The following is a 12,743-nucleotide window of genomic DNA, read 5'->3' as shown; positions in this document are numbered from 1 at the left end:
GGGTGCTAGGGTGTGGGGCGGAGGACGGGTAAGAAAAACCAGCTAGCTACGGTATCTAGAATAAACCCCTGACAGCAGCCCAGACTGATGTCAAGAACAAAGTGAGAATGTGGCCATGTCAGGGTTCAGAATGATGAATCCAGGCGATGCTATGCGGGCCATGTGGCATGTGGACCGTGACAGGGCACTGCACAGAATGGTGGTCCAATTTGCTTGGACAAGGAAAGGCTTGTTTTTGCAAGGACAGAGACATCACTTACCCTTCAACATCTTCACAGCCACTTTGGTCACACGGTTGGGTTTGTCCTTATCCAGCCCAATGGCCTCCGCCAACACCACCTGCCCAAAGCAGCCCTCTCCCAGGGGTTTGCCTAAAACCAGCCTTTTGGGAAAACAAAGGGTGGTGTGAGATGGGGCTGGCAAAATTTCAGCTTTGGAGGGACATCCCATCTCCACATCTCCAAATTTCACCCAACTGAGAGCAGAAAGTGTCAACTACTCTTTCTGGATGCATCTGGTACACCTTCACTCCGAGAGGCGGGGGGGAGCCTTCCTCTGAAGCTGAGAGTTAAAGTATTACCTATCTCGAGGCAGCTCCCAGCGAGGGTCTTCGGGAAGCTCATATTCAGAGACCCCGGCCAGCATGGGGGTTCCACTAGAGGAGAGCCGTGAGGGCCGAACCAGCAGAACCCCAGAGTTCATGGATGCACTGGAATCCGCCGACACCTACAGGGAAGCGTGGGGTCACCCTTCTAGCGAGGACGGGGTGGGGGAGGGGAGTGGGGGTACTGAGCCGCAGCCGATTCCCACAACTCTCCCGTCAGGGCTTTCCACCAGTGGCAGGGGTATGTGTCTATTTTTTGACATTCTTTCTCCAACACAGAGTGGTAGAAAGACCACAAGAGGTCTGAGGATCTAAGTTCAAAAACAGACTTATTTTTGGGGGGCGCCTGGGTGGCTGAGTGGGTTAAGCCTCTGCCTTCGGCTCGGGTCATGATCTCAGGGTTCTGGGATCAAGCCCCGCATCGAGCTCTCTGCTCAGCAGGGAGCCTGCTTCCTCCTCTCTCTGCCTGCTTGTGATCTCTCTGTCAAATGAATAGATAAAATCTTTAAAAGAAAAAAAAAGACTTATTTTTGCTGCCAGCTAGCCTTTTCACTCACCTCTAACAGGAGCAGACCAAATCTCTCTCTTCCAGATTGACATTTTGTAACCTATCATCGCAATCACAACTCTACTCTTGACCCCATTCTTTGTGAAAACCCTGCCTCAGATTATGCATTCCTTCCCCCTTTTTTGGAGATTTTATTTATTTATTTTGGAGAGAGACAGCAAAAGAGAGCAGGAGCAGCAGGGAGGGGCAGAGGCATAGAGAGAAGCAGGCCCCCCACTAAGCAGGGAGCCCAATATGGAGCTTGATCCCAGTACCCGGGATCAGGACCTGAGAAGGCAGACACCTAACCTACTGAGCCACCCAGTCATCCAGGATTATGGATTCCTAACTCCCAAAGCACCCTCCAGAATCAGCCCAGCTCCGAAGGAATGTTCCCTCCTTTCACACACCTTCACCCTCTCTGTTCCATTTCCTTGGACAAGAGGAGGGTGGCATCCTGGTACCTGCCTTAGGTCCTCTCCTATCTCTGTACCTCTAACTGGCCCTCAGGGACCCTTTAAAAGTGCAACCAGAGCTGCACATTCAGCCCAGGTAGGACCTTCTCCCCATCCATATGCCGGGTGAGCAGGGGGCTTGCAGCTGGGGTATGGTGGGCACCAAATTCACGGGCTAGAACTGCTTGGAACCCAACCCTGGAGCACTTAGGACAACTCTGCTCCTGGCCCAGAAACTACGAAGCAAAGCTAAAAGTGGCAGGTTGGGGACAGAAGAGAGGGCAGCGCATCCGAAGGTCCTGGAGGAGCCTCCGGGGGGCGCAAGGATAGAAGGGATGCTGAGCGTGCAAATCCCCTATCTACTTTCTGTTACCTGTCTGCGCAGAGGGATGCTCTTGGCCAGCTTGTGCACGGCCATCTGGCTGTGGAAGTCACTCTTCTTGGTGCCACTCTTCATCTTGTAGATGATGACAGAGCCCACCATGCAGGAGATGAGGAAGGCCCCCGTGCAGTAGATGATGATCTCCAGGTATAGGGGCGAGGTCATCACCGCGGGCCTCTCTTCCAGGGCTGAGTCAGTGTGAACAGGGTATTAGCAGGCTCTAAAGGCCCAGATCACCAGGGTCCCAGCTTCTAGGAAAGCCCACCCCACCTCCTTTCATCTTGAGAATTTTCAGGGCAGAAAAGAACCAAGCCAGGTCCCAGCCTGGACTGAGGTCTGGCACTGAGCAGATCAGTCAGCTTGTGATCTCTGAGTCTTCCTGATCTCGACTCGAATCCCCCAAGCGGGATGGACTAGAACTATCTTGCCACTTAAGGCCCATCTTCATTCATTCAGGAGCCTGCCTTGCTCAGCTGGACTGCTGGGATTGCCGGGGTCCAGGGACCCCACAAGGATTTTCTCAGTCTCTTCATGGAAACCCGGTCCTTCTTTGCAGGGCCCCAGCACTGTGGGTAACCCCTCACATGGGACAGAGGAACCACTTAGGAGTCTGTTGTCCCTGACAGCCCAGGGGCATCTTCTCCATTTCCATGTGCCACAGCACCTGACATAGAGCAACATATTTTGAGTTCGAGGAAGGAGAAGAGGGAGGGACCCAGGCTGTGTCCTGGGTCCTCGTCTTCTGCCTATGCTGCCTGGGTCAGGTCAGACACATAAATATTTGTACCTAGCTAAACCACAGTCAAAGCTAACTTCATTTCCCACCATGTCTGGACTGCTTGAGATGATCATGTCCACTTTGCTGCGCTTAAGGATTCTACTCAGGCCCCAACTCCTAAAACCGAAGGAGGAAATTGGGGAGGGGGCATTGTTTTCTTCTCTTTTCCCACCTTCCACTTAGAATTCAGCCTGCTCCCACAAAAGCCCGTCCAGCTGAAACTCCTGTTCCCTTATGCACGAGACAAGGAGGCCTCCCAGACACCCCTTCCCCACCAGCTTGAATGCCCCTCTTCCTTGCATGGCTCTCTTCTAAAGAAACCAGCCAGCCACAGAGGCAGGCACTCCAGGAACCTCCCCAGAGAGGCACCAGTGTGACCCCAGATGGAGCCTCAAGGAACCCTCGGAAGCCCAACAAGGAGGGAGCAGAGCTGATAACAGGAGGAAGTGTTTGTTTTTCTCTCTCCCCGGTATGGACAAACGAAGACAACCAAGTGGGAGCACACACAGGACAAAGACAGCGACGGGATAAAAACAGAACACTTCTCTGCCTCAAGCAGGGATCAGACCCTGCTGGCCAGGCAGGCCAGGCAGGGCAGAGGAAGAGAGAGGGAGGGAGAGGAGGGCAGTGTCAGCAACGTGCCCAGACCCACGTGCAGGACACTCAAGAGGCAGCGATGACCAGCCCCACCACCTGAGCAGGCTGTAGGCTCCTTCCTTCCCAGCCCAGCACACACACCTCCCTTCCGGGAGCCCAAGAGGCTACATGGGCAGCACGGAGTCCCCTATGGCCTCCAGAGTCAGGCCTCACTTAAAGCTCCACTTTCTGCATCTGGGTGGATGGAGCCTCTCCTCCTGAGATCAGAGGACCGCGGCGGGGCTGGCCCTCTTCCTGATAAGCAACAAGCCTCTCTTTACAGAATGCCTACAACCGGTTAGAGGAGGAGGCCCAGGCCTCTGGGAGCCAGCAAAAAAGGATCAGACTAGTCGGGGAAGGCTGCTGGGCCCAAGGAGGGAAGGAGCCTGCCCTGCACGAGAGCCCGGCTGCAGGTTAGCTCCAGATTCCACGCATGCATTGCATTGGCCAAGGGGGAGAGCCAGATGTGGGTATGCAGGTAGGAGGCCTCCGTGTTCCTGCAAAATGAGGACAGCTCCCGGGAGACCCGAGGGGATTCGACCCTCAAGCTCTCAGACAAATCACCAGGGCCACCTGCTGGCCCCAGGAGCCCACTCCTCTACCTCTCCCGGCTCTGTGTCTCCCCCAGCCCCACAATGCATGCTCCCCCCGTGCCCGTGGCGAGGGCAGGACATCGAGAGGAGAAGTACAGTGTATACCTTCCAGAACGGTCAACCATGCAGAGTGATGGGACAGTCCGATAGAGTTACCCGCCAAGCACGTATACTCCCCCGCGTCCTCAAAGGAGACATTCCTTAAGTGGAGCACTTCCATCTCTTTGTCGGTGGTATTAACTCCGGCAGTCTAGAAGAGACAACGGAAGCAAAATGGACAAGCACAGGACATGAGACCTCTCAGAGACACACAGAGAAAGGGAGGGAGGAAGAGAAGGGGGGGAAAACCGGAGGAAGAAATGCTCCCCAGCGTCTCCTTTGCAACAAGGAACAAACAAAAACCACCAGGCAGCGAGACCTGTTAGAGGAAGACAGTGAGACCCTGAGGGAGGGGCTCTGCAGACTTGAGACGCTGCTGGCTGGTTACGACCCTTCACCAGATGCTGGCAGCCCCTGGCCCGTCCAAGCATGCGGGCGGGCGGCGGGCAGCATGGAGAAATGGGGCCCGGCGGCGGGGGCTGTTTGGTTTCAGGTAAAGAAAGTCAGAAGGCACACACAGGAGGGATGGATGGGTGCTGCAGTCACACGTGCACGTGTGCACACACACGCACACACACACGCATACACATACACAGCCTGCTGGTTTGCAAGGGGACGCCCGGCCCCTTCTCTTCTCCACTACTCAAACCTCCGTCTGTACTGTTGTTCAGCACGCAGCCAGACTGAGCCCACAAATGCACACACAGCCAAGGAGCACACACAAGGCACAGAGGGAAGAGACAACACAGGACCGAACCAAAGCAGCCTCCCAGGCCGGGTATTTTTCCATGGCTCTGGGCTCTAGAAGACAGCAGGGTGACAGGGAGAGTCGGGTGCTGGCTTCCCCATCTGCCCCAGCAGCGTGGGGCCTGAACCACACTCCCAGCACAGGGCCCCGTCCAGCTCCCCATTACCTTTTGCCACAGGTCTGGTGACAGTGAGCCACGCAGACTGGCTAGCTTCACCAATATAATTGGAAACCTTACACACATACTCCCCGCTCTGGGCCTCTGTCACATTGAACAGGGTCAGCACCTCCGCATCCGAGCTATTAATCCCCGAATGCTAGAACAAACCAACGACAAGCCAGTCAGTGGGGCACACACTGAGACGTGGCCAGACTTCGCTCCCATGTAAGGTTAAGGCAGGCCCAGGGAGCTGAGGCAAGGGAGACCATAGTGAGATTTACCATCTTTCCCTTCTCAGTAGGGCAAAACTGGATTTCGAAGGCCCAAAGCATCTGACTGAAAAAATAAACTTAAAAAGAAAATGGCTGCCCCCAGTCACACGTTGTGTCTGTGTCAGGCCCACTTGTCCGGGTCTAGGGCAGGGACTCTGAAGGGAGCCAAAAGCCAAGGGCCAAGACCACGGCCTCGTTCTCTGACACAGAGGTTTCAGCACCAGTAGTGAAGAGAAGGGATGGCCGTAAAACTCTGGGAGGGCCAAGCCAGGGGAGGAGGAGGTCTAACTCTAGGACCAGAGTTAGCCAGCCCCCAGTTACTTCTTGTTGCAAGATCCACTGGGGGAATTAGGCAATTACCTTCCCGGGATTAGTGGAGCATTCAGGGACAATGACAGTCTGGGAGTGAGAGGAAAAGGAAGAGAAGGCCATTACTCCTGATGCTGTTTACAATCTACCTGCAGCCCCCCCCTTGCTTTTCCAACACTACTTAAGAGTCGTGCCCTTATCGCTCGCTCACTCGCCAGAAAGGATGTGACTTGGAGATAGGGTGGAAGCTGGGAAACGCTTGCTGGAAAGGCTTTGGTCCTGGGCAATGGAAAATCAGGAGTCCAAATGCCTTCCCTGAAAATAGCTGAGCCAAAAGCCTGAGCAAAGTCACTCTCATGGCTCTCTAGAAACCAGCAGTGGCCTCCCCACCCCTCAGTTCCCACTGCACGGTCACTCTGTGACCTGTCACTAGCTCTGGGGAATGTGGCTAGGTCCCTATTTAAAACGGAGCATGCGTGCTCGCTTCGGCAGCACATATACTAAAAAAAAAAAAAAAAAAAACGGAGCATGTGCCTGAAGGGTAAGTGATGCATTCCAGTCACTGGTACTAAGACTGACCATAGCCACTGGGGACCAGGGAGATACAGGTCTCCTTCCCAGCACCCAGCCCACAGGGACCGGGGCCTAGATTACCTTCAAGATCTGGACATAAGGCAGGTTGTCTGGACCAATCTTACTCCCATTCACCTCGATGTGCTTCAGCCACTGGATATGGGGCTGTGGGTCACTGTACACCTTACACATGAACTCTACATTGCTGCCCAGGGCCACGGTCTTGTTGGCAGGCAACCCTGCCTGCAGTATGGGCCGGTGAGGGGACCGCTCTGTGGAAGGAAGAGACAGGAGAGACTCATGAGGCCCTGCCATGGCCGGCTTCTGGCTGGGGTGCTGACAGAGGGTGTCCCCAAGACCACCAAAGAGAAGTGAGCTCCCCTTGGCTTTTCCAGTGAGCAGAGCATTTCCAGTCTCTGCCAAGCCTTAGTCCCATGACTCTGAGCTGGGAGAGGGAAGAAGGTCTTCCTCCGCACGGCCGTGCATCCATTTTCACGGGCACCAGAAATCTCTCCTGCCTTAAATGGAGAGACCCTATCACTCTGGTCATACCCCCAGTCCTCCTGAACAAAAATTACACAGAGGAGTTTAGACTTGCTCCTGCAAGTGTGGCCCAAGAACAGCAGCACCAGCAGCACTCAGAGCTCACCAGCAGAGCCGAATCTCTGGTCCTTTACAGCTGGACCAGAAGCTTCTCTTTATGCCATATCCTCAAAGGCAAGACAGAATGCTGGCGGGGCAGCTCTTTCCCGTAAGATTTCCAGAGAATGAGGGGCTGTCGCAGCAGTACCAAGAGCCGTGCTGGGCCTCCTCGAGTTTCCTGGACGCCCCACAGTCGGCACGGGGCTGGAGTCCGGCACTACTGAGCCTCCATCTGCTCTTCTGTGGAGCAGGAAGCAGGGTGCCGACCTCGCAGGGCCCATGGGAACTGCCGGGGCCCAAGCCCCCACCCCCCCAGCAGACTGTCCACAAAGCAGCAGCCACCAGAATGCCATGTGACCCCCACTCTGGTCAGCCCTCACGGGACACCAGCCATAACACCTTTCACCTTTCAGGAGCCAGAGCAGCGTCCAAGCCTCTCGACTACATGTACAAACCGGGCACGAAACCGGCTTCAGGTGAAAGAGCTAACAGGTGTCTGTGCCAGCCTGGACACTCTGGCCGTTCTCTCAAAGCCCTGCTCTCTTTCCTCGCAGCTCCTCTCACCCTGTCACCGCGGCCTTCTTACCCACGACGTCGAGCTGGTAGGTGTGGTTAATGCTGCCATATTCATTCTCCACGATGCATGTGTAGTTGCCCTTATCCGAAGGCACCACGGAGTCCATTATGATGCTCCAGGTGGCATAACGGACCTGAGGGGAGACATGCCAGAGCGCTCCACTACAGGTCTGGAGGAGAACGGAGGCAGAAGCGCCCGGTGGCACCTACCCTCCAGTCCCAGCGCGGGGCCCCCTGCGGCATGTGGGCCAGGACAGGGCAGAGACCGCCCTACCACCCCGCCCCCGGTCCATGTGTACTGAAAGAACCCAACAGGCACATGGGCAGGCAGGTACAAGAAACTCTGGACATCCGCCTGCAACAGCCAGGGCTGCCTGCTATCTGACCTACGTGCCCCCTGCCTTCTCCCAAATGCACCAGGCTCTTCCCACTCTGCCCCTCCCGGAGTTCAGCCCAGTATGCCTCTGACCTCTTCGTCTAAGAACCCTCTCCTTCTGCCCAACCTTGGGTCAGAATGGTTCTCACTATCCCTCTGTCCCCCTGATCACAGCCCACTTTTTGTGACAAGTGTTCAAGGATACATGCCCTCCTGTTAGACTGGAAATTCTCTGTGGTCAGGAACACTGCCTTATATCACATGGCAGTGCCTTGCACACAGCAAGTGTTGCATAAATTACTTTAAAACGTTTCCCTATTTTTCCTGATCTCTGCTTTCCTTTTCTTTTTAAAGATTTTTTTTTTTTAATATTTTATTTATTTATTTGACAGAGCGAGATCACAAGTAGGCTGAGAGCCCGATGCGGGACTCGATCCCAGGACCCTGAGATCATGACCTGAGCCGAAGGCAGAGGCTCAACCCACTGAGCCACCCAGGCGCCCCAAGATTTTTTTTTTTTTTCCCAAGGGGCGCCCGAGTGGCTCCAATTGGTTGGGGGACTGCCTTCGGCTCAGGTCATGATCCTGGACTTCCAGGATCAAGTCCCCCATCGGGCTCCCAGCTCTTTGGGGAGTCTGCTTCTCCCTCTGACCTTCTCCTCTCTCATGCTCTCTCTCACTCATTCTCTCTCAAATAAATAAATAAAATCTTAAAAAAAAAAAAAAAAAAAGGCAATCCCAGGGCGCCTGGGTGGCTCAGTGGGTTAAAGCCTCTGCCTTCGGCTCAGGGGATGATGCCAGGGGCCTGGGATCCAGCCCCACATCGGGCTCTCTGCTCAGCAGGGAGCCTGCCCCCCCCCACCCCGCCTGCCTCTCTGCCTACTTGTGATCTGTCAAATAAATAAATAAAATCTTAAAAAAAAAAAATAAAGCAATCTCTACACCCAACGTGGGGCTCAAACTTACAATCCTGGGATCAGGAATCGCACGCTCACCAACTGAGCCAGCCACGTACCCCAATCTCTGCTTTCCTTGTACAAGATTAATGGCAAAAAAGCAGCAAGGAGAGATGGAACAGAAGGATGATCAGAGTCTAAAGAAGGGATTAAGGAGGAAGAAGTTCTTCCTAGAGACGTAGATGGGCAAAGGATGCAAACAGACAATTCACACAGCAGGAAACAAAAATTGCTCACTAATATATGAAAATCTGAAGTCTGCTAATAAGCAGAACAATACATAAGAGAAGAGTGAGGTACTTTTCTCATCAAAGTTGTTGGCTCAGGTATGGGGAACTTGCCATTCCCATACTCTGCTATGGGGAAATGAACTAATTTTTTCTTTTGGGAAAGTAATTGTTACCATAATAAAATAAAATTAAAAAATAAAATCACACTCCTGCTCATTACATCATCCTCCATTAAAGTAAATATCACAATAAATAAAATATTAAATCTTTCTGATGTACTTAGATCTCTACTGCCCAGTACACTTTCTGGAAAGACACATATTCAGGAAATGTTCACATAAAAAGAAATAAATGAATGAGTAAAATTAACTAATTACTGGAGGAGAAAAAGGTGATGCAAAATATGCATGAAGGGCTTAAAAAAATTCTTATACTTGGTCTAGTAACTTCACTCCTAGCAATCTTTAAAAACATAGACAAAGATTTATGTACAAAGATATTCACCATAATATAATTTACAACAGTGAAAAACCAGAAAATGACAAATACCACAACACAGGTCATTATGTTATGAGACATTTTAATAATGAAATACTATGCAGCCATGAAAAATTATCTCTCAAACACATGGTGAAAGACTCATGTTATGTTAACAAGTGACAAGAAATTATATACACAGTGTGATTATATAAAAACCATATACATAGAAAAAAAGACAGAAAAGGTTTTTGTTTTTGTTTTGTGAGAGTGAGCACACAAGGTGGGGGCAGGGCAGAGTGAGAGAGAATCTCAAGCAGGCTCCATGCCTACTGTGGAGCCCGATGAGGGGCTTGATCTCACAACTCTGAAATCATGAGCTGAGTAGAGTTGGACGGTTAACACTGAGCCACCCAGGCGCTCCAAGATCGAAAAGATTTTAAAGCTTCATTTGCAGTTTCTTGTACCTGAAATTTTTCTAAAGTGAACTGCTTTTATAGTTAGAAATCATTAAACAATTAATGACACATAATAAGGATTTTCCAAGTAGCTTCCCTGTTCCTCTTATGCCAACTTTCATATACACACACGTACCTTGTAGCCTCCAATCCTGTGGTCAGGTTTGAATTCTTTGCCATTTTTCAACCAGCGCAGTGTGGGGTTGGGAGTCCCACTGGAAGGGCATTTGAACTTCACAGTCTTGGCAGCTGGCACCGCATGCAATTTCTTTTCCATCTTTTCCGGGGATGTCCAGTATGGAGCCACGGCTGCCCGGGGAAAGCCAAGAAAAGACAGGCAGGGGGCCAGTCAAGCTCAGGGGCAGGAGCCTAGGCCAGGACCCGGAGGTGTCCTGCCTTCCAGCCCAGCACTTGTGAACAGTGCCTGCTCTAATCAGGGCACCCCAGGGACCCCAGGGCTAAACATCATGACCCCATGTGTCCTCTCCTTCCATTCTCCCAACAATCATCCAAGCCTCCCCCTTCCCTCTCAAACCCAATGCCCGGCCCAAAGGGCTGTAAGGTAGGAAACAGTGTCTCACGCATACGGTTTGGTTTGGTGTTATCTGTCTCTTTCTCCTCTGAAGAGGAGTCATCATCATCGTCGTCATCCTCCGAGGAGGGGAGAGCATCTATGGGAAGCAGAAGGGGGCACTGAGGTCCCTTCGAAGGAAAAGGGCTCACTAGGTTTCCATCCATATCAACAGCTGGCCGTGGACATGAAGGCCAGTCCAGTTACAGACGATTGCAGGTGCCCGTCCCCATACTGGGCCCCAGTCCCATCCTGCCCTCAGTGACAGCCTCTCTGCAGGATGGAAACGTCATAGAACTGCATGCTCTATGCCTGTCCCCCACCTTCCCCATCCCAGTGCAGTGCCCCTCTGTCCAGAGGCTTCGAGACTGGCCAGTTCCATCAGGGGCAGCTGGTCCTCTCGAATTCCATTCCACCCTGCATTCAGAGGTTCTCGAAACTCAGCACCACCCGCATGTGCTGGGTCTCGGGACTAGCAGCCAGGGAAACTATGTGTCTCCCTCTTGAGAAACCCAGACAGGTCTAGGCACACTACGGCCAGAAGCCACTTCTACAGCCACGGCCCAAACAATTTCTAGTTGGGAATTTTCCACCACACGTGTGCTAACGTTTGGGGCTGCCCTTCATAACCAGAGCAGAGAGGGAGCCCACCACAGTCCGCAGCTGCCAACACTTCTCCACAAGGATCCACTCCTTTTAAAAGGCTTGACACACATGTGGTCACCAAACAGCGTTCATGCCGGATCTTTTTCCAGTCCCTCCTAATGCTTTTGGGGGTCTGGAGGGACATAAGGGAGGCAAGTCCTTCAACTGGGGGCAGGTTCTAAATGATGCCTGGAGGAGGGGTGATGCCCAGCCCTCACCCTGAATTTGCACACATGGTGTAAAGAAAATTTCAGCTCTTCTTTGTTTAACCCTAGAGTTGTATAAAAGTCGTGTTCTAGAAGTAGGCAGATTCCCAAAGTCACAGAGCTCTGGGGTTCCCTGGCTGCCCTTAATACAGCTCCAGAAGCTGGAGGACAGATGTTTTCCATGAAGCCTGGGAGTATGGCGGTGCACCTGGATCCCTTCCCATCACAGTAGGGACCCACCTCACCACACAGTCCAGGGCTCTAACCCCTGAGCCAAGTACCAAGTCCAAACGGCAAGGGAATGACAGAATGGAAGCTGGCCGAGTCCCAGGTAGCACCTGGAGATCTGGGCAAGCAATGGTGGAAAAAATCAGTGTCTTACTGACCCAAGTGTATCAGCAGTCACTTCTAAGGCGGATCCCGGAAGGCCAGATCTCTGACCTGAGGCCTACACCAGCCGGTCACCCCTGAGAGCTAAGCCACGCGGCGGGCGGGGAGCAGTGTTAGTGGGCAGCAGTTTCCGAAGCAGAATGGGGGCAGATCTTGAAGGGGCGGAGGTTCGCCTCCCCCTGAAACCAGCAGAGAGGGTGGGAGGGATGGATCTGGGGAGAGGGGGAAGGCAGGCTTTGCTACCAACCTGAGACATTGACGGAGAAGTAGGTGGTGTCACTGCCCGAGGGGCTGCTGGTCACACAAGCGTAGAGGCCAGAGTCGGCAGGCACGGAGTCCCGCACCTCCACCTCCTCCCCTGTGATGCGGGTACGGTTGCTTTCCACCAGCTGCACCCCGTCCCGCAGCCAGTTGATGCTCTGGACATCGTCCCGCAGCCGACAGCGAAGCTGCAGCGGGTCACCAGGGTGGACCAGGAAGGACTCCACTTCCACGGGGGCTCCCCAGGGCTGGGCTGCAGCCACCCATGGGGGCCGGGAAGAGGAACAGAGGATGGGGCAGGAAGGGGGGAGAGGGAAGAGGGAGAGAGACAAAGGGAGTTAGGCTAGGCGAGAGAGCTGCGACATCCCGGGGGCTACAGAGCTAGGAGGAGGGAACAGGGGTAGGGGTCAGTGGGGGATAGCTGGCCCCTGGAACCCTACCTCTTCTTCTCTACCCGACTCCCCCACAAAGGGCAAAAGAAGAAAGAGGCAAAGCCAGGAAGCAGCCACAGCAGCATTAAGCAGTTGACTTTCATTTCCCTCCATTCAAGGGGGGTAGGGGGGAGGGAGGAAGGCCAGTCCCCCCCACCCCCAAACTCCCCACACCAGGGCTTCTTTGTGTCCAGAATGTCCCTCCCTGCACACTCGGTTCTTTGCCAAGAGTGGTCACTTCCCAAGAGAACACCCCATTCCTTTGGGCTAGGCCAGCCTCAGCACTTTCCCTAGTAACAGCTGAGCAAACCCAGTCCCTTAAAAATCCAGCAGCCCCCACCTAAAGGAGAGAGAAGGTAATTTGTCAGC

The 12,743-nt window shown here is 53.3% G+C and overlaps 1 protein-coding gene across 9 annotated transcripts in view; it reads right to left on the bottom strand.

Moving 5' to 3' along the window:
* The window catches only part of FGFR1 (fibroblast growth factor receptor 1), a 47,719-nt gene that overhangs the window by 4,150 nt on the left and 30,826 nt on the right, over positions 1 to 12,743 (bottom strand). For 2 of the 9 annotated variants that reach the window (XM_045992145.1, XM_045992182.1), the window contains exons 3-11: positions 11,930 to 12,196; positions 10,452 to 10,541; positions 10,007 to 10,179; positions 7,385 to 7,508; positions 6,238 to 6,428; positions 4,101 to 4,245; positions 1,974 to 2,176; positions 581 to 726; positions 261 to 382 (exon numbers count right to left, since the gene is read on the bottom strand). In XM_045992145.1, the coding sequence (XP_045848101.1) occupies positions 261 to 382; positions 581 to 726; positions 1,974 to 2,176; positions 4,101 to 4,245; positions 6,238 to 6,428; positions 7,385 to 7,508; positions 10,007 to 10,179; positions 10,452 to 10,541; positions 11,930 to 12,196 (1,461 nt within the window). The remainder of the gene's footprint in view (positions 1 to 260; positions 383 to 580; positions 727 to 1,973; positions 2,177 to 4,100; positions 4,246 to 6,237; positions 6,429 to 7,384; positions 7,509 to 10,006; positions 10,180 to 10,451; positions 10,542 to 11,929; positions 12,197 to 12,743) is intronic. The other 7 variants (XM_045992163.1, XM_045992191.1, XM_045992153.1 and 4 more) reach the window with 6 other exon arrangements.

The sequence above is a fragment of the Meles meles genome, chromosome 2 (genome assembly GCF_922984935.1).
Source record: "Meles meles chromosome 2, mMelMel3.1 paternal haplotype, whole genome shotgun sequence".
NCBI lineage: Eukaryota > Metazoa > Chordata > Mammalia > Carnivora > Mustelidae > Meles > Meles meles.
Note: the sequence above shows the minus strand (reverse complement) of the source record. Positions and strands in the feature narration are given on the sequence as shown.